We start from the raw sequence: 25,622 nt of genomic DNA, 5'->3' as shown, positions 1-25,622 counted from the left end.
CACCCAAAGGGTGATTAACGTGGAATTCACTGCCACAGGAGGGGGTGCGGCTGGAAGCATAGCCAGCTTCAAGAGGGGATTGGATAAAAATATGGAGCAGAGGTCCATCAGTGGCTATTAGCCACAGTGTGTGCATATATATACATATTGGCCACTGTGTGACACAGTGTTGGACTGGATGGGCCATTGGCCTGACCCAACATTGCTTCTCTTATGTTCTTATGTGACACAGAGTGTTGGACTGGATGGGCCATTGGCCTGACCCAACAGGGCTTCTCTTATGTTCTTATGTGACACAGAGTGTTGGACTGGATGGGCCATTGGCCTGACCCAACATGGCTTCTCTTATGTTCTTTTGTGACAGAGAGTGTTGGACTGGATGGGCCATTGGCCTGATCCAACATGGCTTCTCTTATGTTCTTAAGTGTACGGATTCTTATATGGGAGAACCAGGTTTGATTCCCCACTCCTCCACTTGCAGCTGCAGAAATGGCATTGGGTCAGCCAGAGCGCTTGTAGGAGTTGTCCTTGAAAGGGCAGCTTCTGCAAGAGCTCTCTCAGCCCCACCTGCCTCACAGAATGTCTGTTGTGTGTGTGTGGGAAAGTAAAGGAGATTGTGACCACTCTGAGTCTCTGAAATTCAGAGTACAGGGTGGGATATGAATCCAATATAATCTTCTTCTTCTCCTGAGGTCTTTCCCCAAACCTTATCATCTCCAGGCCCAAATCTCCAGGAATTTCTCAAATAGAGTTGGCAACCCTACCCTCTCTTCACCTCGTTCCAGAATCAGCTTCTCTCTGAGCATCCAGGAAAAGCTCATCTGCTTTCCAATAGCTCTCTGACTAGGGTTGCCAACCTCCAGGTGGCAGCTGGAGATCTACTGGGATTACAATTGATCTCCAGACAGAGATCAGTTCCCCTTGAGAAAAATGCCCAGTTTGAAAGGGGGGAGCCCGATGGCATTAGAAGAAGAAGAAGAATCGCAGATTTATACCCCTCCCTTCTCTCTGAATCAGAGACTTAGAGTGGCTTACAATTTCCTATATCTTCTCCCCTCACAACACCCTGTGAGGTAGGTGGGGCTGAGAGGGCTCTCACAGCAGCTGCTCTTTCAAGGACAACGTCTGCCAGAGCTATGGCTGACCCAAGGCCATTCCAGCAGGTACAAGTGGAGGAGGAGGGAATCAAATCCGGTTCTTCCAGATAAGAGTCCACACACTTATCCACTACATCGAACTGGCTCAATAAGAAGATATTGGATTTATATCCCGCCCTATACTCTGAATTTCAGAGTCTCAGAGTGGTCACAATCTCCTTTACCTTTCCACACACACACACAACAGACACCCTGTGAGGCAGGTGGGGCTGAGAGATCTCTTACTGCAGCTGCCCTTTCAAGGACAACTCCTACGAGAGCTACGGCTGACCCAAGGCCATTCCAGCAGGTGCAAGCGGAGGAGTGGGGAATCAAACCCGGTTCTCCCGGGTAAGAATCCACGCACTCCAGGCATCTTCCACTACACCGAACTGGCTCCCCTCCCCAAGCCCCATTCCCCCAAATCTCAAGGCATCTTCCACCCCAAGCCTGGCAATGCTGACGGTGAGTGTGCCCCCATGCCCTCATTCGTGCCACCCTGGGAAATGCAGGGTCTCCATCACGTGAGGTTTGCCTTCTGCTTGTAACGTGGTTCTCTTGGGCATGCAGGACATCAGCCTGAAGCTGGCCTTCATCCAGAGCATGACAGACATCGGCCATGCCCTCCACGAGACCCGGGACTGCCAGGGCTTCCCGTTAACCTGCAAAAAGGAGATCCTTGGGGTCATGCTGGTGAGTCAGGCTCCCGAGGCTCTGGGCCCAGCCAACCTCTGCTGCACATTTGCAGAGAACCCCTCGTCTTGTCTTCATGAGCATTCTGAGCAAAGGGACCTTCTTGTCCTAAGAACCTGAAGACTGTCTTCACCTGTGGGTATGGCTCCCGACTGCTCCCGACTGCTGGTGAGGCCTTGAGATCCCCTGTTATTATGACTGATCTCCAAGCAACAGAGATCAGTTCCCCACAAAGTCTCTCAACATTCTTTTAAGAATAACAGCCTCTTCAAAGTGGATGTAGTAAAGATGTGGGTGGAATCTTTAATCTCTTAGCGTTCCACTCATGATGGTACGGAGAGAATAAGGAACTGCTTTTGAAAGGAATCCTCACGGTTTCGCTTATCCGTTCTTCTTCAGCCTTTTTCTCCCGACGTTACACAGAGCCACAGTTCACTCTTTACAACACGGATCAACGCATGCTCTCCTCTGCTGCTACCGGCGTGAGGATTCCTTTCAAAAGCTATTCCTTATTCTCTCCGTACCATCACTAAGAGATTAAAGACTCCAGCCATACGTTTACGATGTCCACTTTGAAGAGGCTGTTATTCTTAAAAGACTGTTGAGAGACTTTGTGGGGAAATTTAAAGTATTGAGCATTTAGTGTTCCTTAGTTCTGTTTCACTTAGTTTGCACTTAAAGAACACATTTATACATGCTTCGCATGAGAGTTTTATTGATTCTGGTGGTTACTATACATAGCTCACTATTGACACCGGTTCCAGTTGTCTTCATCATCCCCTGGAGAATATGGCTGCTGTGGTAGGTGGACTGTATGGAGTCCAGGCAAGCTCCCGGGCAGGGTCAGGGTTCTCCCGCTTTGGGGGTCCGCAACCCACCAGTCCACAGTGGGCTGGTGGGGGGATCCCCTCCCAAGGTCGCCAGCGCAAATTGCTGGTGACATCGCGTGCTGGCTGCTCTAGGAGCTTCCGGGAAACTCTGTTGTTTTCCCAGATGCTCTGACAATTTGGGAGGAAAACTTTCCTCCCAAATTCCCCCGGGAAGTCATTAGCATATGAGAAAGAAAAAAGCTGAAGAACTGATAAACGAAACCGTGAGGATTCCTTTCAAAGGAGGTTCCTTATTCTCTCCATACCATCACGAGTGGAACCCCCTGATCTCACCATTGTTTCCCACGGGGCTTTTTGTAGAAAAAGCCCAGTAGGGACTCATTTGCATATTTGGCCACACCCCCTGATGCCAAGCCAGCCGGAACTGCGTTCCTGCCCAAAAAAAGCCCTGGAAAGGCCTAAAGCAAAGGTGGGAAACTAGATAGTGATGCTCACCGCGGTGTCAAAATTGTCATAGTCATAGTTGAAAAGAATTGTTTCTTGCATACTATAATAGCCAACGCCATGACGATTTAGATGAACTGCCTGTCTGTTTTGTTAGCCAAAAAAAAGCCCCGGAAAGACAGTGTGCGATTGCAATAAAAAAGGCCAATGCCATGCTGGGAATTATTAGGAAGGGAATTGAAAGCAAATCAGCCAGTATCATAATGCCCCTGTATAAATCGATGGTGCGGTCTCATTTGGAGTACTGTGTGCAATTCTGGTCACCGCACCTCAAAAAGGATATTATAGCATTGGAAAAAGTCCAGAAAAGGGCAACTAGAATGATCAAAGGGTGCGAACACTTTCCCTGTGAAGAAAGGTTAAAACGCTTGGGGCTCTTTAGATTGGAGAAACGTCGACTGCGGGGTGACATGATAGAGGTTTACAAGATAATGCATGGGATGGAGAAAGCAGAGAAAGAAGTTCTTTTCTCCCCTTCTCACAATACAAGAACTTGTGGGCATTCGATGAAATTGCTGAGCAGTCGGGTTAGAACGGATAAAAGGAAGTACTTCTTCACCCAAAGGGTGATTGGCATGTGGAATTCACTGCCACAGGAGGTGGCGGCGGCTACAAGCATAGCCAGCTTCAAGAGGAGATTGGATAAAAATATGGAGTTGAGGTCCATCAGTGGCTATTAGCCACAGTGTGTGTGTGTGTATATATATATATATTTTGGCCACTGTGTGATACAGAGTGTTGGACTGGAAGGGCCATTGGCCTGATCCAACATGTCTTCTCTGATGTTCTTATGTTCTTAGCCTTCCCTTTATTCTGAACAAAGGTCGTTCCTGCTGTTTGAACCAAAATTTCGGGTTGTCAGCTCCGAGCAGGAATATTTCTGGAGATTTAGACAGTACTTTTCTTGTCGCAGGAACTCCTTTGCATATTAGGCCACACACACACACCCCGATGCAAACACAGAAGAAGACAGAAACAGGATACAGGATGACCTTGACAGGCTGGAAAACTGGGCTAAAATCAAAATGAATTTAACCAGGGAGAAATGTAAAGTTCTGCATTCAGGTAGGGAAAATCCAATGCATGGTTATAGGATGGGGGAGACTTGTCTTAGCAGTAGTATGTGCAAAAAGGATCTTGGGGTCTTAGTGGATCATACGTTGAACATGAGTCCACAGTGTGATGCAGTGGCTAAAAAGGCAAATGCAATTTTGGGCTGTATCAACAGAAGTATAGTGTCCAGATCACGTGATGTGATGGTATGGCTTTGCTCTACTCTGGTAAGACCTCACCTGGAGTATTGTGTCCAGTTTGGGGCACCACATTTTAAGAAGGATATAGACAAGCTAGAACGGGTCCAGAGGGGGGTGACGAAGATGGTGAGGGGTCTGGAGACCAAATCCTATGAGGAAAGGTTGAAGGAGCTGGGGATGTTTAGCCTGGAGAGGAGGTGGCTGAGAGGTGCTAGGATCACCATCTTCAAGTACTTGAAGGGCTGTCATATAGAGGAGGGTGTGGAATTGTTTTCTGTGGCCCTGGAAGGTAGGATCAGAACCAATGGATTGAAATTAAATCAAAAAAGTTTCCGACTCAACATCAGGAAGAACTTCCTGACAGTTAGAGCGATTCCTCAATGGAACAGGCTTCCTCGGGAGGTGGTGGGCTCTCCTTCCTTGGAGGTTTTTAAACAGAGCCTAGATGGCCATCTGACAGCAATGAAGATCCTGTGAATTTAGGGGGAGGTGTTTGTGAGTTTAGAGTGGTTCCTCAGTGGAACAGGCTTCCTCGAGAGGTGGTGGGCTCTCCTTCCTTGGAGGTTTTTAAACAGAGGCTAGATGGCCATCTGACAGCAATGAAGATCCTGTGAATTTAGGGGGAGGTGTTTGTGAGTTTCCTGCATTGTGCGGGGGGTGGACTAGATGACCCTAGAGGTCCCTTCAACTCTATGATTCTATGTAGCCAATCCTCCTGTAGTTTACAGTACAAAGCCCTGGAAGAAAAGCCCTGGAAGCTCTTGGAAGATTGGTTACCTCAGGGGTGTGTGGCCTAATATGCAAAGGATTCCTGTTACAAAAACAGCCCTGGATTTAGGGATGGAACCTGGAGTGGGCGGGGTATGTGGAGGGGAGGGGCCTCGGCAGAGTATAATGCCATATAATCCGCCCTCTGAAGCAGCGATTTTCTCCAGGGGGACTGATCTCTGTAGTCTGGAGATGAACCCTACATTCTGGAAGATCTCCAGGCTCCACTTGGAAGCCAGCACCCTATCAGTGACTCTTTCATTCCATTGGTCCCCTCCCCAGACATCTGCTCTCCCTTTCAGGGTTTCATCCGGGAAGAGCCCCTGGATTCTCTAACGACTCCAATTCGCCCCAAAGCCATCCTCGCTCTCGGATGTCTGAGGTAGGCTTTCTTCTGACCCAGTGACTATCCGTTGGTTCGACCATAGCTGCATGGCAAGAGCCACCTTTAAGAACACCTTTAAGAACGCCTTTGAGGGGAGGGACGGTGGCTCAGTGGTAGAGCATCTGCTTGGTGAGCAGAAGGTCCCAGGTTCAATCCCCAGCATCTCCAACTAAAAAGGGTTCAGGCAAGTAGGCGTGAAAAACCTCAGCTTAAGACCCTGGAGAGCCGCTGCCAGTCTGAGTAGACAATATTGACTTCGATGGACTGAGAGCCTGATTCAGTAAAAGGCAAATTCATATGTTCATATGATATGTTCAACATAAGAGAAGCCATGTTGGATCAGGACAGTGGCCCCTCTAGTCCAACACTCTGTGTCACACAGTGGCCAAAAAAACCAGGCGCCATCAGGAGGTCCACCAGAGAGCCAGTTTGGTGTAGTAGAGAGCCAGTTTGGTGTAACGGTCAAGTGCGCGGACGCTTATCTGGGAGAACCAGGTTTGATTCCCCACTCCTCCACTTGCACCTGCTGAGATGGCCCTGGGTCAGCCATAGCTTTCATAGAAGCTGTCCTTGAAAGGGCAGCTGCTATAAAAGCACTCTCAGCCCCACCTACCTCACAGGGTGTTTCTTGTGGGGGGGGGGGGAAGGTAGAGGAGATTGTGACCGCTCTGAGATTCAGAGTATAGGGCGGGATATAAATCCAAAATCTTCTTCAGTGGGGCCAGGACACGAAGCTTTCCCACTGTTGCCCCCCTCAGCACCAAAAATACAGAACATCACTGCCCCGGTCATAAGAACATAAGAGAAGCCATGTTGGATCAGGCCAATGGCCCTTCCAGTCCAACACTCTGTGTCACATAAGAACATAAGAGAAGCCATGCTGGATCAGGCCAATGGCCATTCCAGTCCAACACTCTGTGTCACATAAGAACATAAGAGAAGCCATGTTGGATCAGGCCAATGGCCCTTCCAGTCCAACACTCTGTGTCACATAAGAACATAAGAGAAGCCATGCTGGATCAGGCCAATGGCCATTCCAGTCCAACACTCTGTGTCACATAAGAACATAAGAGAAGCCATGCTGGATCAGGCCAATGGCCATTCCAGTCCAACACTCTGTGTCACATAAGAACATAAGAGAAGCCATGTTGGATCAGGCCAATGGCCCATCCAGTCCAACACTCTGTGTCACATAAGGACATAAGAGAAGTCATGTGGGATCAGGCCAATGGCCCATCCAGTCCAACACTCTGTGTCACATAAGAACATAAGAGAAGCCATGTTGGATCAGGCCAATGGCCCATCCAGTCCAACACTCTGTATCACACATAAGAACGTAAGAGAAGCCATGTTGGATCAGGCCAGTGGCCCATCCAGTCCAACACTCTGTGTCACATAAGAACATAAGAGAAGTCATGTTGGATCAGGCCAGTGGCCCATCCAGTCCAACACTCTGTGTCACATAAGAACATAAGAGAAGTCATGTTGGATCAGGCCAATGGCTCATCCAGTCAAACACTCTGTATCACACATAAGAACGTAAGAGAAGCCATGTTGGATCAGGCCAGTGACCCATCCAGTCCAACACTCTGTGTCACACATAAGAACATAAGAGAAGCCATGTTGGATCAGGCCAATGGCCCATCCAGTCCAACACTCTGTGTCACATAAGAACATAAGAGAAGTCATGTTGGATCAGGCCAGTGGCCCATCCAGTCCAACACTCTGTGTCACATAAGAACATAAGAGAAGTCATGTTGGATCAGGCCAATGGCTCATCCAGTCAAACACTCTGTATCACACATAAGAACGTAAGAGAAGCCATGTTGGATCAGGCCAGTGGCCCATCCAGTCCAACACTCTGTGTCACACATAAGAACATAAGAGAAGCCATGTTGGATCAGGCCAATGGCCCATCCAGTCCAACACTCTGTGTCACATAAGAACATAAGAGAAGCCATGTTGGATTAGGCCAGTGGCCCATCCAGTCCAACACTCTGTGTCACATAAGAACATAAGAGAAGTCATGTTGGATCAGGCCAACGGCCCATCCAGTCCAACACTCTGTGTCACATAAGAACATAAGAGAAGCCATGTTGGATCAGGCCAGTGGCCCATCCAATCCAACACTCTGTGTCACATAAGAACATAAGAGAAGTCGTGTTGGATCAGGCCAACGGCCCATCCAGTCCAACACTCTGTGTCACATAAGAACATAAGAGAAGCCATGTTGGATCAGGTCAGTGGCCGATCCAGTCCAGCACTCTGTGTCACGTAAGAACATCAGAGAAGCCATGTTGGATCAGGCCAATGGCCCATCCAGTCCAACACTCTGTGTCACATAAGAACATAAGAGAAGCCATGTTGGATCAGGCCAGTGGCCCTTCCAATCCAACTTTCTGTGTCACACAGTAGGCAAAGAAACCAGGCGCCATCAGGAGCTCCATCAGTGGGGCCAGGGCACTAGAATCCCTTCCACTGTGCACCCCCCGAGCACCAAGAATACGAAGCATCACTGCCCAGCAGTGCTGGATTGACCCCTGTGGAGGCCCCTAGGCAGTCAAAATAGCAAATTATCTCAAAGTCAGAGCACCCCCCCCCTGTCGCCTGTGGCCCCCGCTGCAACCTGCAAGCACCTTCTCCAAAGCCCCTTTGACAAAGCTGCAGGGGAGAGGCAGAGAGAGGCAAACTTGGTGACGACGCCGGCAGCAGCCGCACCTGGCAAGTTGGGCAAAGCGCAACTCAGTCGCTGGCTGCGTGTGCAGGCTGGGAGGGCTGCAAGCAGGGGGGAAACTGGGGAGGGGGGAGCCAGCCCTGGGGCCTCTAAAGGCATGCGGGCTCATAGGCTAGTGCCTACTTGGCCTAATTGTTAATCCCATTCTGTGCCCCAGACAGAGAGTTCCAACAATAGCTACTGATGGGCCTTCCTTTCAACAGGAGAGCCAGTTTGGTGTAGTGGTTAAGTGTGCGGACTCTTATCTGGAAGAACCGGGTTTGATTCTTCACTCCTCCACTTGCACCTGCTGGCATGGCCTTGGGTCAGCCATAGCTCTGGCAGAGGTTGTCCTTGAAAGGGCAGCTGCTGGGAGAGCCCTCTCCAGCCCCACCCACCTCACAGGGTGTCTGTTGTGGGGGAGGAAGGTAAAGGAGATTGTGAGCCGCTCTGAGACTCTTCGGAGTGAAGGGCGGGATATAAATCCAATATCTTCTTCTTCTTCACTTGACATGAAATCTTCTGTGGGCTTCCCACCAAAGGAGTTCGGGGGGCTTTGGCTGAGTGGCAGATCTTCTGCAAGTAAGGATGTTCATTTGAGGAAAGACATCTGGAAAGGGTCCCCAGTTCAGTGGCAGAGCATCTGCTTGGCATGCAGAAGGTCCCAGGTTCAGTTCCCAGCATCTCCAGTTGAAAAGAACCAGGCAGGAGGTTATGGGGAAGACGTCAGCCTGATACCCTGGAGAATCATTTAGTGGGGCTACAGGGTCTCAGGCTGAGGTCTTTCCCATCACCTCCTGCCTGGTCCTTTTCAACTGGAGATGCCAGGGATTGAACCTGGGACCTTCTGCATGCCAAGCAGACGCTCTGCCACTGAGCTGCAGCCCCACTAAATGATTCTCCAGGGTCTTAGGCTGAGGTCTTTCCCATCACCTCCTGCCTGGTCCTTTTAACTGGAGATGCCAGGAATTGAACCTGGGACCTTCTGCATGCCAAGCAGATGCTCTGCAACTGAACTGCAGCCCCACTAAATGATTCCCCAGGGTATCAGGCTGACGTCTTCCCCATCACCTTCTTCTTCTTCTTCTCCTTCTTCTTCTTCTCCTCCTCCTCCTCCTTCTTCTCCTTCTTCAACTTCTTCTTCTCCTCCTCCTTCACCTTCTTCTCCTCCTTCACCTTTTTTTCTTCTTCTCCTTCTTCTCCTTCTTCACCTTCTTCTCCTCCGCCTTCTTATTCTTCTTCTCCTTCACCTTCTTCTCCTCCTCCTCCTTCACCTTCTTCTCCTTCTCCTTTTTCCTCTCCTCCTTCACCTTCTTCTGCTTCTCCTTCTTCTCCTCCTTCACCACCTTCTTCTTCTGTTTCTCCTCTTTCACCTTCCTCTTCTTCTTCTTCTTCTTCTTCTTCTTCTCCTTCTTCTTCTGTGGTCCCTCCCTCCATCTTTCTCCTTCCAGCAAGCTGAAGCCATGTTTGAGCTTAGAGGATAATCGGAATCTCCTCGATCAGAGCATCAAAAGCCTGTTCCCTCTTCCTCCCGTGGAGCAGCTGAAAGAGGAGATGGGAAAGGACTTGGAATACACACAGGTATGTAAGTTCTCGGCGGTCGGCTTTTGTGACCTGCTTGTCGACGTCCCAGAAGCCTTTGTTCAGCGGAGATGGATCAAGGTGGGATGCCGTATTAATCGGTCTGTAGCAGCAGAAAAGAGCAAGGGTCCAGGAGCACCTGAAACATGAGAAGGGGCTAAACTCGCTTAGCGTAAGAGCCACATAGAATAAAAGCCCTGGGTGAGCGAGGCCTGCTTGGGCTTGCTAGAGAGCCAGCAGCCCAAGCAGGCCTCCCTTGCCTGGGGCTCTCCTGCCGCCCCCCCTCCAGTCAAAAGGCCAGCAAGCCACCCACCACCCAAAATCACATAAGAAACGGAGAAAGGGTGGCATGGGTTTCTCCAGGGGTTAAGGAGGGCTGCTGGGGGCGTGGCAAAGCCCCTGGGGGCTGTCCGGCTGCCTGCTCTCCTAATCCGGAAATTGTTATGCAGCTGCACCTCCTATTCGATGGACAAGGGAGGTGGGGAGGAAGAGGGGGAAACCTCAGAAAGGTCCAGGAGCTGCACTCCTCTGAGCTCCTGCTGAATCCGAGGCCTGTTCCAGCCTCATATCTCTAGAAATCTGCCGACCCAGAGCGGGCAACCCTCCTTCATTCGCTGGCTTGTGGTTTTCAGCACCTGTATGACTGCTCCGTGGAGGCCCTTGGGAAACTCATGAAGGCCATCCTGGAAGAACAGCCGACCTCTGAGCTGGTGGATGAGATGTTCCAGGTGAGTTGCTGGGGCAGCCGGGAGAAAACCCATTCAGAGAAACATACAGCTTGAAAAGAACCCCCCCAAAGGTCATCTAGTCCAACCCTCTGCATAACGCAGGGAATGCACAACTGCTTCCCCCCCAGCTCCCCCAGTGACCTCTGCTCTTTGCTCAGGGGAAGGCAAAAAACTTCCAAGACTGCTAGGCCAATTTAGCTTGGAGGGACATTCCTTCCTGAACCCCAGAGTGGTGATTGGCATTACCCTGGGCAGGTAAGAATGGGCCACAGTGAGACCCAAGCACTGGCTCATCCCTTCCTCCCACCCCCCTTATCATCTGTCTAAATTTATAGTTCAGTGGTAGCCAAACTTGTTTAAAGTAAGAGCCATAAGAGATGAACATCAGAAGATTGAGAGAGGAGGGAGGGAGGGAAGGAGGGAGGGAGGGAAGAAAGGGAGGGAGGGAGGGAGGAAGGAGGGAGGGAGGGAAGAGAGGGAGGGAAGGGAGGGGAAGGAAGGAGGGAAGGGAGGGAAGGAAGGAAGGAAGGAAGGAAGGAAGGAAGGAAGGAAGGAAGGAAGGAAGGAAGGAAGGAAGGAAGGAAGGAAGGAAGGAAGGAAGAGAGGGAGGGAGGAGGGAGGGAAGGAAGGAGGGAAGGGAGGGAGGAAGGAAGGAGGAAGGCAAGGAAGCTGCCGGCTGTCTTGGCTTGGAGAAAATGCCTTTTCCAGGCTAGTCAACTGGGCAGTGGGGGTTACAAGAGCCACACAATATGTGTGAAAGAACCACATGTGGCTCCTGAGCCACAGTTTGGCCACCCCTGTTATATGGAGTCACAGAATCAGCCTTACTGTCAGATGGTCATTTACATTCTGCATAAAAAACCTCCAAGGAAGGAGAGCCCATCCGAGAAAGCCTGTTTCCGCTGAGGAATGGCTCTCACTGTCAGGAAGTTCTTCCTAGCGTTGAGCTGAAAATTCTTCTGATTTAATTTCAACCAGTTGGTTCTGGTCCGACCTGCCAGTGCAACAGGAAACAACTCGGTTCCATCTTCGATATGACAGCCCTCAATGATTTGAAGATGGCGATCATATCTCCTCCATTTGTTCATTTAAGTGGACTGGAAGAGTGAGAAACTGCTCGGTGGGCCCAGGCCATGTTCTTTTGCTGTCTGGGTAGAATTCTATGGGTCAGTTATTGGGTCACAGTTTGCTACAAGGAGTTAAGAGAACATAAGAGAAGCCATGACGGATCAGGCCAATGGCCCCTCCAGTCCAACACTCTGTGTCACAGAAGAACATAAGAGAAGCCATGTTGGATCGGGCCAATGGCCCCTCCAGTCCAACACTCTGTGTCACATAAGAACATAAGAAAAGCCATGTTGGATCAGGCCAATGGCCCATCCAGTCCAACACTCTGTATAACATAAGAGAAGCCATGTTGGATCAGGCCAGAGTCCCATCCAGTTCAACACTCTGTGTCACATAAGAACATAAGAGAAGCCACGTTGGATCGGGCCAATGGCCCCTCCAGTCCAACACTCTGTGTCACATAAGAACATAAGAGAAGCCATGTTGGATCGGGCCAATGGCCCCTCCAGTCCAACACTCTGTGTCACATAAGAACATAAGAGAAGCCATGTTGGATCGGGCCAATGGCCCCTCCAGTCCAACACTCTGTGTCACATAAGAACATAAGAAAAGCCATGTTGGATCAGGCCAATGGCCCATCCAGTCCAACACTCTGTATAACATAAGAGAAGCCATGTTGGATCAGGCCAGAGTCCCATCCAGTTCAACACTCTGTGTCACATAAGAACATAAGAGAAGCCACGTTGGATCAGGCCAATGGCCCATCCAGTCCAACACACTGTGTCACATAAGAACATAAGAGAAGCCATGTAGGATCAGGCCAATGGCCCATCCAGTCCAACACTCTGTGTCACATAAGAACATAAGAGAAGCCATGTTGGATCAGGCCAATGGCCCATCCAGTCCAACACTCTGTGTAACATAAGAGAAGCCATGTTGTATCAGGCCAGAGTCCCATCCAGTTCAACACTCTGTGTCACATAAGAACATAAGAGAAGCCACGTTGGATCAGGCCAATGGCCCATCCAGTCCAACACTCTGTGTCACAAAGTAGCCAATTCAGGATGCAGGTTCAGGACGGACGAAAGGAAAATGCCACTTGACACAGAGGATGATTAAAAGGTGCACTCTCTGACCAGCAGCCTGACTCAGCCTCTCTGTCCCTGCGCGTTGCGTCCTCAACAGCTCATAGACCCCTGGTTCACGGAAACCGAATGCAGCCGAGAAAGAGCTCTGCACGCCAGCTTTCAGCTGCTCGCCGCTTTTCAAGAAAGCCTCAGGGTCGGCATTCCGGTGAGCGTCCTGCTCTTCTGCTTTTTGTTGTGCGTGCAGGGCCTCCGAGTCCGATTCAAGAAATATCTGGCGACTTTGGGGGTGGAGCCAGGAGACTGTGGGGGTGGAGCCAGGAGCAAGTATGTGACAAGCATCATTGAACTCCAAAGGGAGTGCTGGCCATCACATTTAAAGGGGCCGCACCCCTTTAACATGCCTTCCTTCCGTATGAAATAACGGAGTATAGGGGCGCCTTCTTTGAGGGCTCATAGAATTGGACCCCCTGGTCCCATCTTTTTGAAACTTGGGGGGTATTTTGGGGAGAGAAATAATAATAATAATAAAATTTTATTTATATCCCGCCCTCCCCGCCTAAGCAGGCTCAGGGCGGCTAACAACATCCGTAAAATATACAATACAGTAATTATACAAGGCTTTAAAATCAACATTATCCAAAAACAATTCTAAATTCACATTTAACATAATTTGACAGTGACAGTGATGTTCCTGGCGCTATTTCTGTCAGTTTACGTGATAGCGAAGATCCCTGAGGCGAAATCATTTTGGCGGATCCATTTGTTTAGCGATCACAGGGCCTTTTCTACAATAGCCCCTATGTGGTGTAACCAGCTACCGGAAGAGGTGAGGGCCCTGCGGGATCTTACTCAGTTCCGCAGGGCCTGTAAGACGACCCTCTTTCGATTAGCCTACGCTTGACTGGATAAATGTAGCTTTCTAGATCTCTGTGATTACTGTATAGTTTTAATGCTAAAAATTTTTAAGGTTTTTAGGTTTTTAAATGCTTGATTTTAAATGTAATTACGTTGTTCCGATTTTATTGTTTTATTGTTTGTTGTAAGCCGCCCTGAGCCACTCGTGGGAAGGGCAGGATATAAATCCCGGAATTAATTAATTAATTAATTAATTAATTAATTAATTAATTAATTAATCTGCAATCTGCAAAAGCCAACCTAAAAAGGATGGTCTTGCAGGCCCTGCGGAATTGGTCAAGACTCCGCAGGGCCCACACTGGAAACTGGATGCTATACTGAAAATTTGGTGCCTCTACCTCAAAAAACAGCCCCCCCCCCCAGAGCCCCAGATACCCGCGGATCAATTCTCCATGATTTTCTATGGGAATAAATCTCCATAGGGAATAACAGAGTTCCCAGCAGACATTTCCCTCCCCTCCCCCCGCTTTCTGACGACCCTGAAGTGGGGGGGGGGGAGGGCTTCAAACCGGGGGGGGGATCCTGTTGGGTTTCTGATGCAATGTCACTTCCTGTTGTCATGAGTTAATTAAGTGTTCCGTATAGGCATGCTGATGTTTAGCCAGTGAGTAGGCAGAGCCAATAAGAATGTCTGTATGTACTTCCCACCAAGGCTGGGTGTCAATATGCATAGTGACCATTCAGGGAGAGCCCTGATAGGCTAATCCATATATTGGGGTGGTGGTCTGAGGGAAACCATCTGGTCAGTTTTATAGCCCTTTGTGTTAAACCCTTAGATCTCCATTGCAGTTGAAGTTAGGACTCCGGAGAGTCGAGATGTAGCCTAGAAGCTAGAAAGGATTTTGAATCCTTCTTTGTTTTCTAGAAATCCCAGTCAACCCTTTCCTCATGAGTAAAGTAAACTACTTTGATTCTTAAGCTAAACAGTGTGCCTGGCTGCTTTTTGTGGTCATCTCCACGTTACTCTGCTAAAGGTATATGTAAACCCCAACAGATCCCCCGTCTCCACCTGGGGATTGGCAACCCTGAGTGTGTGTGTGTTGGCCATGTCGGGAGTGTTGCTGGTAAGAGCAGCAGACTCTAATCTGCAGAGCCCGGTTTGATTCCCCACATGCAGCCTGCTAGGCGACCAAATCAACTGCATCCCAAACACCCAACAAAGTCAACTACATTTTTGTAATAAAGGTTTTCTGTCTGTCTGTCTGTCTGTCTGCAGCCTGCTAGGCGACCAAATCAACTGCATCCCAAACACCCAACAAAGTCAACTACATTTTTGTAATAAAGGTTTTCTGTCTGTCTGTCTGTCTGCAGCCTGCTAGGCGACCAAATCAACTGCATCCCAAACACCCAACAAAGTCAACTACATTTTTGTAATAAAGGTTTTCTGTCTGTCTGTCTTCTTTTTTTTTTTTAGAGCAGGGAAGATTTTCAACAGTTTGGGTCTCTGGTGGCCCTGCTCGCCCCGTTCACCTGTGATTCCTCCAGCCAATGTCGGCAGTGGGCGGGCCAATGCATCACCTGCCTTATCCACATACAAGGTGAGGAAAGAAAGAGCCCAGCAGGGGCTCCTTTGCATATCAGGCCTTTTTGCAGCAGGGGCTTCTTTGCATATCAGGCCGCACCCCCCTGATGTAACCAATCCTCCTGGAGCTTACAAGGCTCTTTTTTGTAAGCTCTTGGAGGATTGGCTACATCAGGGGTGCGTGGCCTAATATGCAATGGAGTTCTTGCTGCAAAAAAAAGCCCTCCCAAGCATTGTCTACTCAGACCAGAGGTGGCTCTCCAGCCCCTCCATTGCAGGTTTTTCAAATCACCTGGCACCTGATTCTTATACTTAGAGATGCTGGGGATTGAACCTGGGTCTTCCTGCATGCGACAAGTGCTCTTCCACTAAACCACAGCCCCTAGTGCTGCTCAGTCAGGCCTCTTCTTCCCCGATGGCACTATAGAAACAAGAATTCAGGCTGTGCAGAATATCCCATTTTGTGTTGTAGTAAAACCAGTACTATTGTGTTTCTCAGGGCTATTTTTGGAGCAGGAGCTCCTTTGCATATTAGGCCGCGCACCCCTGATGTAGCTAATCCTCCTGGAGCTTCCAGTAGGCCCTGTACTGAGAGCCCTGTAAGGAATTCTAGCAGGACCTCCTTTGCATATTAGGCCACACACCCCTGATGTAGCCAATCCTCCTGGAGCTTCCAGTAGACCCTGTACTGAGAGCCCTGTAAGGAATTCTAGCAGGACCTCCTTTGCATATTAGGCCCCACCCCCTGATGCAGCCAATCCTCCTGGAGCTTACAGTAGACCCTGTACTGAGAGCCCTGTAAGGAATTCTAGCAGGACCTCCTTTGCATATTAGGCCACACACCCCTGATGCAGCCAATCCTCCTGGAGCTTCCAGTAGGCCCTGTACTGAGAGCCCTGTAAGGAATTCTAGCAGGACCTCCTTTGCATATTAGGCCACACACCCCTGATGCAGCCAATCCTCCAGAAGCTTACAGTAGGCCCTGTAAGAAGAGCCCTGTAAGGAATTCTAGCAGGACCTGCTTTGCATATTAGGCCACGCCCCCCTGATGCAGCCAATCCTCCTGGAGCTTCCAGTAGGCCCTGTACTGAGAGCCCTGTAAGGAATTCTAGCAGGACCTCCTTTGCATATTAGGCCACACCCCCTGATGCAGCCAATCCTCCTGGAGCTTCCAGTAGGCCCTGTACTGAGAGCCTTGTAAGGAATTCTAGCAGGACCTCCTCTGCATATTAGACCACACACCCCTGATGCAGCCAATCCTCCTGGAGCTTCCAGTAGGCCCTGTACTGAGAGCCCTGTAAGGAATTCTAGCAGGACCTCCTCTGCATATTAGGCCACACCCCCTGATGCAGCCAACCCTCCTGGAGCTTCCAGTAGGCCCTGTATGAAGAGCCCTGTAAGGAATTCTAGCAGGACCTCCTTTGCATATTAGGCCACACCCCCCTGATGCAGCCAATCCTCCTGGAGCTTCCAGTAGGCCCTGTACTGAGAGCCTTGTAAGGAATTCTAGCAGGACCTCCTCTGCATATTAGACCACACACCCCTGATGCAGCCAATCCTCCTGGAGCTTCCAGTAGGCCCTGTACTGAGAGCCCTGTAAGGAATTCTAGCAGGACCTCCTCTGCATATTAGGCCACACCCCCTGATGCAGCCAACCCTCCTGGAGCTTCCAGTAGGCCCTGTATGAAGAGCCCTGTAAGGAATTCTAGCAGGACCTCCTTTGCATATTAGGCCACACCCCCCTGATGCAGCCAATCCTCCTGGAGCTTCCAGTAGGCCCTGTACTGAGAGCCCTGTAAGGAATTCTAGCAGGACCTCCTTTGCATATTAGGCCACACAGCCCTGATGTAGCCAATCCTCCTGGAGCTTCCAGTAGGCCCTGTACGAAGAGCCCTGTAAGGAATTCTAGCAGGACCTCCTTTGCATATTAGACCACACACCCCTGATGTAGCCAATCCTCCTGGAGCTTACAAGGCTCTTTTTTGTAAGTTCTCGGAAGAGTGGCTACATGAGGGGGGTGTGAGCTAATATGCAAAGGAGCTCCTGCTAGAATCCCACCCCCGGGAATGGTTAACAGCAACACCAAAAATGAGCAGGGTTCTCAAACGGGATGCGCTTGGCTTCGATCAGCTTGAGGCAGGGGCCAGGTGAAGTTGTTCCTTTGGATCTTTTCGATTTGTGTAAGTTGCCCAGAGCCCTGGTTCAGAAAAGAGGCAGCATAAGAGCATCTATTTACCTGACCTCTCTGGCAAACGAGGATCTGCGCTAAACGGAGATTCTGCTGAAGAAAAGACATTCCTGTTCTTCTCTTTCTCTTTCGTCCCCGCTCCAGCTCGGTCAGGGGTCACCCCAGAAGAAGAGCAAGAGATGTTGTCTGCCTGCCAAGACTTATGGTCTGAAGTCCCCAGTGTTCTCTTCATGGCATCATCCAGAATGGCCAAGGTGACAGTTCTCCACTAGCAGGGCTGGCATGTGGGAGTAGGCCAAGGAGGCAGCCGCTTAGGGGCGCCACACGGCGTAGGGGCTGCTCGGAAAGCTTCGGCAAGGTCGGGAAGACAGCAGGCACACCAGTGGTCCATCTAGTCCAGCATCCTGTCTCACACAGTGGCCAGCCAGTTCCTCTGGAGGGCCAACAGCAGGGCAGAGAGGCCGAGGCCTTCATGAGAACATCAGAAGAGCCCTGCTGGATCAGACCAGTGAGGGTCCCTATAGTCCGGCCTCCTGTCTCACATAGTGGCCAACCAGTTCCTCTGGAGGGCCAGTGACAGGGCAGAGAGGCCGAGGCCTTCAGAAGAGCATCAGAAGATCCCTGCTGGATCAGACCAGTGAGGGTCCATCTAGTCTAGCATCCTGTGTCACACAGTGACCAACTAGTTTCTCTGGAGGGCCAGCGACAGGGCAGAGAGGCCAAGGCCTTCATAAGAACATCAGAAGAGCCCTGCTGGATCAGACCAGTGAGGGTCCATCTAGTCTAGCATCCTGTGTCACACAGTGACCAACTAGTTTCTCTGGAAGGCCAACAACAGGGCAGAGAGGCTGAAGCCTTCATAAGAACATCAGAAGAGCCCTGCTGGATCAGACCAGTGAGAGTCCACCTAGTCCAGCTTCCTGTATCACATGGTGGCCAACCAGTTCCTCGGGAGGGCCAACAACAGGGCAGATGGGGGATGGGGCTTGCTTCCCGCGTGCCTTGGAAGGCGTGCGGGACGCAACTGTCGTCTCCCCCCCACCCCCGATCAAGAAGCCTGAAGGGGACAGAGGGCTGCATGATGATGTCACTTCTTGTGACATCATTGTCCTGTGCATGCGCTTTGCGCTCGCGCACAATTTTTTTTCTTAAAGGAGCTGGAGGGGTGGGCCTTGCGCCTGGGTCTGCCTTCAGCGGCAGAACCCCCAGCGCTGGCCTGATGATGCGGTATCATAAGAGTTTTGGAACTCTCCCTCTCTTAACTGCCAACTTGTTTGCAGGTGGTCAGTGCCTGTTTCCCACCAGATCAAGCCCTGGACTTCATCGAAGCCATCCTGGAAGAGCTGGTGTCCGGGAACGAAATGTGTGCTGTGGCTGCTGGGTACTGGTTGCTCACGATCCTTCAAGACCGTGGCGATGCTATGGAAGCACAGGTAAGAGCAGTGGACTTTGGTTAGAGCCCTTGGGACAAAGTACTTCGAATGCATGGATTGATACAGGCCACTGAGAAAACAGATGCAGTTATGAAGGAGAAGAAGTAGTAGTAGCAGAAGTAGTAGAAGAGGAAAAAGAAGTAGTAGAAAAAGAAGAAGGAGTAGAAGAAGTAGTAGTAGTAGAAGTAGTAGAAGAAGAATAAATAGTAGTAGTAATAAAATAAGTAGTAGTAGTGGAAGTAATAGAAGTAGTAGAAGTACTAGTTGTAGTGGTGGTGGTGGTGGTAGTAGTATATTGAAAATTGTAGTAGTAGTAGTAGCAGAAGTAGTAGCAGAAGTAGTAGAAAAAGAAGTAGAAGAAGGAGTAGAAGAAGAATAAATAGTAGTAATAAAATAAGTAGTAGTAGTGGAAGTAGTAGAAGTACTAGTGGTAGTGGTGGTGGTAGTAGTAGTAGTATATTGAAAATTGTAGTAGTAGTAGTAGCAGAAGTAGTAGAAGAAGAAAAAGTAGTGGAAGAAGAAAAAGAAGTAGCAGCAGAAGTAGTAGAAGAAGAATAGTAGTAGTAATAAAATAAGTAGTAGTAGTGGAAGTAGTAGAAGTACTAGTAGTACTAGTGGTAGAGGTGATAGTGGAGGTGGTGGTGGTAGTAATAGTAGTATATTGAAAATTATAGCTTGAGATGGCACTGCTGTTTGTTTTACTGGTATTATTATCCTTGCTTTTTAATAACCCATTGTTATGTTGATGTATCTGCTTTTATACAAAGTACTAACCTTATGCTGTGATTGTATCCACGAACACTAAACCCCAGTGATTTTTCTTAGATATTTTGTAGTTTGTGTGTAGTAGTAGTTTTACTGTTTTAATTGTGAACGACCTCAAGCAGAACTCTGATGATTAAGAACTCTCAAATAATTATCATGACTGGTAGTACTACTGATTGTACTTCTACTAGGGTTGCCAATCCCCAGGTGGGGGCAGGGGACCCCCCAGTTTGGAGGCCCTCCCCCCCCCCCCCGTTTCAGGGTCGTCAGAAAGCAGGGGGAGGGGAGGGAAATGTCTGCTAGGAACTCTGTTATTCCCTATGGAGATTTATGCCCATAGAATATAATGGAGAATTGATCCATGGGTATCTGGGGCTCTGGGGGGGCCCTGTTTTTTGGGGTAGAGGCACCAAATTTTCAGTATAGCATCCAGTGCCTCTCCCGAAAATACCCCCCAAGTTTCAAAACGATTGGACCAGGAGGTCCAATTCTATGAGCCCCCAAAGAAGGTGCCCCTACCCTTCATTATTTCCTGTGGAAGGAAAGCATTGAAAAGGTGTGCCGTCCCTTTCAATGCGATGGCCAGAACTCCCTTTGGAGTTCAATTATGCTTGTCACAGCCTTGATCTTGGCTCCACCCCTAATGTCTCCTGGCTCCACCCCCAAAGTCCCCAGATATTTCTTGAATTGGACTTGGCAACCCTAACTTCTAGTACTACCACCACAACTACCAGTAGTACTAGCAGTAGTTGTAGTTGCAGCGATGGTGGTGGTGGTGTGTTGAAAGCATACCGTTTTAATTGTAAATGACCTCAAGCAGGACTCCGATAGAAATTTCTTAAATAATTCCTACAACAGCTAGTAGTGGCATATTGAAAGCTTATTATTTTAATTGCAACTCCCCTCAAGCAGGACTCTGATGAGGCAGTGTAGAAATCCCTTAAAGGGGTAGTGGTCGTATCTGATCTCAGTTCGGGAGACAGTCTGTAAATGATGCTCTTTGGGCTGTTTCTCTAAGGGTGTTTTCGCACTCACGTTTTACTGGCGCCACGACCCTCCTGACGCCGGCGAATCTGCATGGATTTCGCAACAGAAGCGCCGGCGCTCCCAGAAGCGCCGGCGCTTTCCGTCGCTAAGCCAGCGCAAACGTTTTCCTGCATCTTTGCGATTTCCGTTTGCGCTGGCTTAGCGACGGAAGTAGCCGGCGCTTCTGGTGCGAAATCCATGCAGATTCGCTGGCGTCAGGATGGTCGTGGCGCCAGTAAAACGTGAGTGCGAAAACGGCCTAAGCCATGTCTGCATACAAAGCCAGCTGCCTACACAGTGTCATCGTAGTTTCCCAAACTGCGCTTGAATCTTTTTTTTTCCCTCTTGGCACAAACATTAAGCACATTTCCGTGCGCAGCAGGGACCTCCCTGTGAAGTGGGTTAAACGTTTCCAAAAAAAAAAAGTATCTCCTTTTATGTCCAAGGGACAAATCTGCAAACTTTATTTCTTTAATCTGCTTATTATCTGTAATTATATATTGACTCTCTCTCCCTCTGGTGGGGGAGGCATATGTAACTGTAGTATTAATCCCTCCCTAGGGCGTGATGGAGTTTACAATATGGCAAAAAGCTGGTTTGGGAGGCCAAATTACATACTACGTTTCTGTCCCTGTTTTCGTTCCTTTCGCAAAGGCAACCAGAGTGCTTTGGAAGAGAGTGGAACGGAAAAACAGGAACAACTCTTAAGAAAATCTTTGGTCTACTTGCTGTTTCAGTTCCCTTTTGATGGGAGTAAAAAAAAATTGTTTGAGCTTCATTAAAAACATAAGAGAAGCCATGTTGGATCAGGCCAATGGCCCCTCCAGTCCAACACTCTGTGTCACATAAGAACATGAAAGAAGCCCTGCTGGATCAGGCCAGTGGCTCATCTAGTCCAACACTCTGTGTCACATAAGAGCATAAGAGAAGCCATGTTGGATCAGGCCAATGGCCCCTCCAGTCCAACACTCTGTGTCACATAAGAACATAAGAGAAGCCATGTTGGATCAGGCCAATGGCCCCTCCAGTCCAACACTCTGTGTCACATAAGAACATAAGAGAAGCCATGTTGGATCAGGCCAATGGCCCCTCCAGTCCAACACTCTGTGTCACATAAGAACATGAGAGAAGCCCTGTTGGATCAGGCCAGTGGCTCATCTAGTCCAACACTCTGTGTCACATAGGAGCATAAGAGAAGCCATGTTGGATCAGGCCAATGGCCCATCCAGTCCAACACTCTGTATCACACAGTGGCCAATATATATATATATACACACACACACACACTGTGGCTAATAGCCACTGATGGACCTCTGCTCCATATTTTTATCTAAACCCCTCTTGAAGCTGGCTATGCTTGTGGCCGCCGCCACCTCCTGTGGCAGTGAATTCCACATGTTACTCACCCTTTGGGTGAAGAAGGACTTCCTTTTATCCGTTTTAACCTGTCTGCTCAGCAATTAAAACAAAAATGTCAGCACTGTGTCGCTGCTGGAGAAAACCGAAAATTGGCATGGGGTAGCTCTAGGAATCCACAGAAACTCTATGGTAAAACCATAAAATGTCCCGTGATTCCTAGAGCTACCCTTTGGGGAAGCAATGTTCCTCCTAAGCAGCAGAGTCTTGTGAGGAAAAATTATACTTTGTGAGCTACTGGCATTAAAGCTGTGAGCTGCTGCATAAATCATTGTGCTCTGGGGTCATCCTTCCGGAGCTGAGACAAAAATGCCTAAGCTGGAGGCTAAAAATCTGTGAGCTATCTTATGCTAACTCAGCTTAGAGGGAACACTGGAGCAGAAGTCCATCAGTAGCTATTAGCAACAGCGTATTGTTGGAACTCTGTGTGGGGCAGTGATGCTCTGTATTCTTGGTGGTTGGAGTGGGGCACAGTAGGAAGGTTTCTAGTGTCCTGGCCCATTGGTGGACCTCCTGATGGCCCCTGGGTTTTGGCCACTGTGTGACACAGAGTGTTGGACTGGATGGGCCATTGGCCTGATCCAACATGGCTTCTCTTATGTGACACAGAGGGTTGGACTGGATGGGCCATTGGCCTGATCTAACATGGCTTCTCTTATGTCTAAGGGAGAGCACTAGCACTTTTAAAAATTAACTTAATTTTAATGTTTAATCAGATTTTAAGTAAATGCTGATAATGTTTAATGTAGTTTTATTCACTTGTATAAGTTAACTCCGAACCATGTTGTTAGCCGCCCTGAGCCTGCCCCGGCGGGGAGGGCGGGATACAAATAAAATTTGTTGTTGTTGTTGTTGAGATGCTCTGTATTCTTGGTGCTTGGGGTGGGGCACAGTAGGAGGGCTTCTAGTGTCCTGGCCCCACAGGTGGACCTCCTGATGGCCCCTGGGTTTTGGCCACTGTGTGACATGGAGTGTTGGACTGGATGGGCCATTGGCCTGATCCAACATGGCTTCTCTTATGTCTGGGGCAGAGATGCTCTGTATTCTTGGTGCTTGGGGTGGGGCACAGTAGGAGGGCTTCTAGTGTTCTGGCCCCACTGGTGGACCTCCTGATGGCACTTGGGGTTTTTTGGCCGCTGTGTGACACAGAGTGTTGGACTGAATGGGCCATTGGCCTGATCCAACATGGCTTCTCTTATGTTGTTATGTCTGGGGCAGAGATGCTCTGTATTCTTGGTGCTTGTGGGGGGGGGGGGCAACAGTAGGAGGGCTTCTAGTGTTCTGGCCCCACTGGTGGACCTCCTGATGGCACTTGGGGTTTTTTGGCCACTGTGTGACACAAAGTGTTGGACTGGATGGGCCATTGGCCTGATGCAACACGGCTTCTCTCATGCTCTCTTATGTTCTGCTATGTCTGCCCCAGACACCACACACACACCAGTGACTGAAGATGGAAAACAGAGCTTCATCCGTTCCTCCCCCACCCCCCGCTCCCCAATTTCTCCGTGTCAACTTGTACCCAGTTTCACACGAGGGTTTTAATTGCATTTAGAAATGAAGAGCGTGCATCATGAGTATTTGTTTGCAGTCCTTACAAGGCCCGGGTTGCTGTTGAGCCTCTCTGTGGCCGTGCTCCTCCCAGGTCTCGAAGATCCTTGACGTCTTCTACAGCCGCCTGCCCACCGTCAAGGAGGAGCCCCTGAGGCAGGTCCTGGTGGACGCAATCTCTATCATGGCGCAGTATCACTTTGGATGCGGTGTTCAGCAGCCTCCTGGGACGGCGCCTCCCCATGGACAGGTGAGGGACAGAGTCTAACTGGGAGTTTGAACCCTTTTGGGGCTGGATCCATCCTGAAGGCTGGCGTTTCCCGTCTTCCTTTTGCAGAGTCGGACACGGAAGATGGTTTGGTCGGGTTGCAGCTCTGGGTTGGGAAATACTTGGAGGTGTTTGGGTGGAACCTGAAGAGGGCTTGGGGGAGCGGAAGGGCATCAGTGGGGGATCTCTTGCCCTATAGAGTCCACCCTCCAAAGCAGCCCTTTTCTCCAGGGGACTGATCAAAGCCACCAAGCAATACACCGTCTTTCAGTTTGCAAAAATATAAGGATTGTGTACAACACATAATAAACAATACAATGACGATCGAGGCCGGCGGTGCTAGGGCCTTTTAAAGTAACAGAAAACCCCAAGGGGGCCAAAAAAAACCCAGAACCCATCCCCAAATGAATAGATAGAAGTCCAAACTTGGAAATAGTCCAACTGAAATTCACAAGGTGGGGGCTCCTGAGGAACGTGGCTTCAACGCAGCCGCAGACGTCTCTCTAGATTTTGATGACGTTTCAATCCCTTCTTCAGTTTAATGGTTCAGTTGTTTAGGAACCCCGTTCTACATTCTCTTTGTGTTTTAACAATTTATTGATAAGATATGGTTGCAAAACTTAATTATAAATTTCCTGTACTAACCCATATGATATTTCAATCCCCCCTTCCCTCCCTTGTTTGACTTCCCCGAAGTTATAGATTTAAGTTCAATACTAAAGGTACCAGTAACTGATCAAAATTCAATATTTTTTTTCCCTCATCACTACTAAAAAATTGTCCAATGTCTTTTTACATTCCACTCTTTCTCCATATATCCTTTAAATTTCTTCCACTCCTTTTGGGATATATCTAGATCATAGTCTCTTAGAGTTCTAGTTAGTTTGTCCATCTCACTCCACGATAAAACTTTCATAATCCAATCCCATTTCTCCCCGTTCTACATTCTCTAATCACAGCCTTAAGCTTCTCATTTTCCGTGTGAACATCGGGCTGTCTATTTCCAAGTTTGGACTTATATCTATTCCTTTGGGGATGGGTTTTTTGGCCCCCTTGGGGTTTCTGTTACTTTAAAAGGCCCTAGACACCGCCGGCCTCTATCAATATTGCATCGTTTATTATGTGTTGCACACAATCCTTGTAACATATTTTTTGCAAACTGAAAGACGATGTATTAGTCGGCAGCTTTGGTCCGTCTACTAATTACACCAAGTGCCCTTCAAGCAGCACATATTCTCCAGGGGACCTGATCTCTGTCACTTGAAGATAATGTGAGAAAATGACCCCTCTGTCACAAACATGGTTGCCAGGGCGCCTGGAGAAGTAAGCTTGCATCCGCCTGGCCAGTGAATGCGAGTGATGCTACCCAGGAACTACATAAGACTCCAGTGTACCTATTAACAAGTATATGAGCGCTTGAGTCAGGCACAGAGTGTCTGCAGCCACGCTCTAATGTTCTCCCGCCATCGCGTGAAACCCGCTATGGTAAGGAGGAGGCTACGCCGCCACGGAGCTGTCCAGGCGAACGGTGTGAAGCGCTAAGCATGGAAACCACTGTGTTTCGCTAACACCACATGTAGCCATCTTCCTGCCTGGATGGGATTCATTCCTTCGATGTGGAAACCTCACGTACACACCTTGAGTCATTCCTAGCCCACAAGCAACCCACCTAGTCTATGAATGGATTAATGGATCCACTATTAATCCTGATTGCCCAGTGATTTCCTAAACAACTGTCTTCACCCCCGGAGAGTTGAGAAAGAGGAAGGATTCCTCCTGATACCACCAAGCCCT

General features: G+C 49.1%; 1 protein-coding gene across 1 annotated transcript in view; it reads left to right on the top strand.

The window, feature by feature from the left end:
• The window catches only part of LOC132588980 (maestro heat-like repeat-containing protein family member 2B), a 195,330-nt gene that overhangs the window by 96,834 nt on the left and 72,874 nt on the right, over positions 1 to 25,622 (top strand). Inside the window, 10 exon segments of the mRNA XM_060261483.1 lie at positions 1,707 to 1,829; positions 5,487 to 5,566; positions 9,734 to 9,863; positions 10,496 to 10,591; positions 12,845 to 12,952; positions 15,077 to 15,200; positions 17,517 to 17,626; positions 18,653 to 18,805; positions 23,655 to 23,759; positions 23,761 to 23,810. Of these exon segments, the coding sequence (XP_060117466.1) occupies positions 1,707 to 1,829; positions 5,487 to 5,566; positions 9,734 to 9,863; positions 10,496 to 10,591; positions 12,845 to 12,952; positions 15,077 to 15,200; positions 17,517 to 17,626; positions 18,653 to 18,805; positions 23,655 to 23,759; positions 23,761 to 23,810 (1,079 nt within the window).

The sequence above is a fragment of the Heteronotia binoei genome, chromosome 21 (assembly GCF_032191835.1).
Source record: "Heteronotia binoei isolate CCM8104 ecotype False Entrance Well chromosome 21, APGP_CSIRO_Hbin_v1, whole genome shotgun sequence".
In the NCBI taxonomy this organism is placed as follows: Eukaryota; Metazoa; Chordata; class Lepidosauria; order Squamata; family Gekkonidae; genus Heteronotia; species Heteronotia binoei.
Note: the sequence above shows the minus strand (reverse complement) of the source record. Positions and strands in the feature narration are given on the sequence as shown.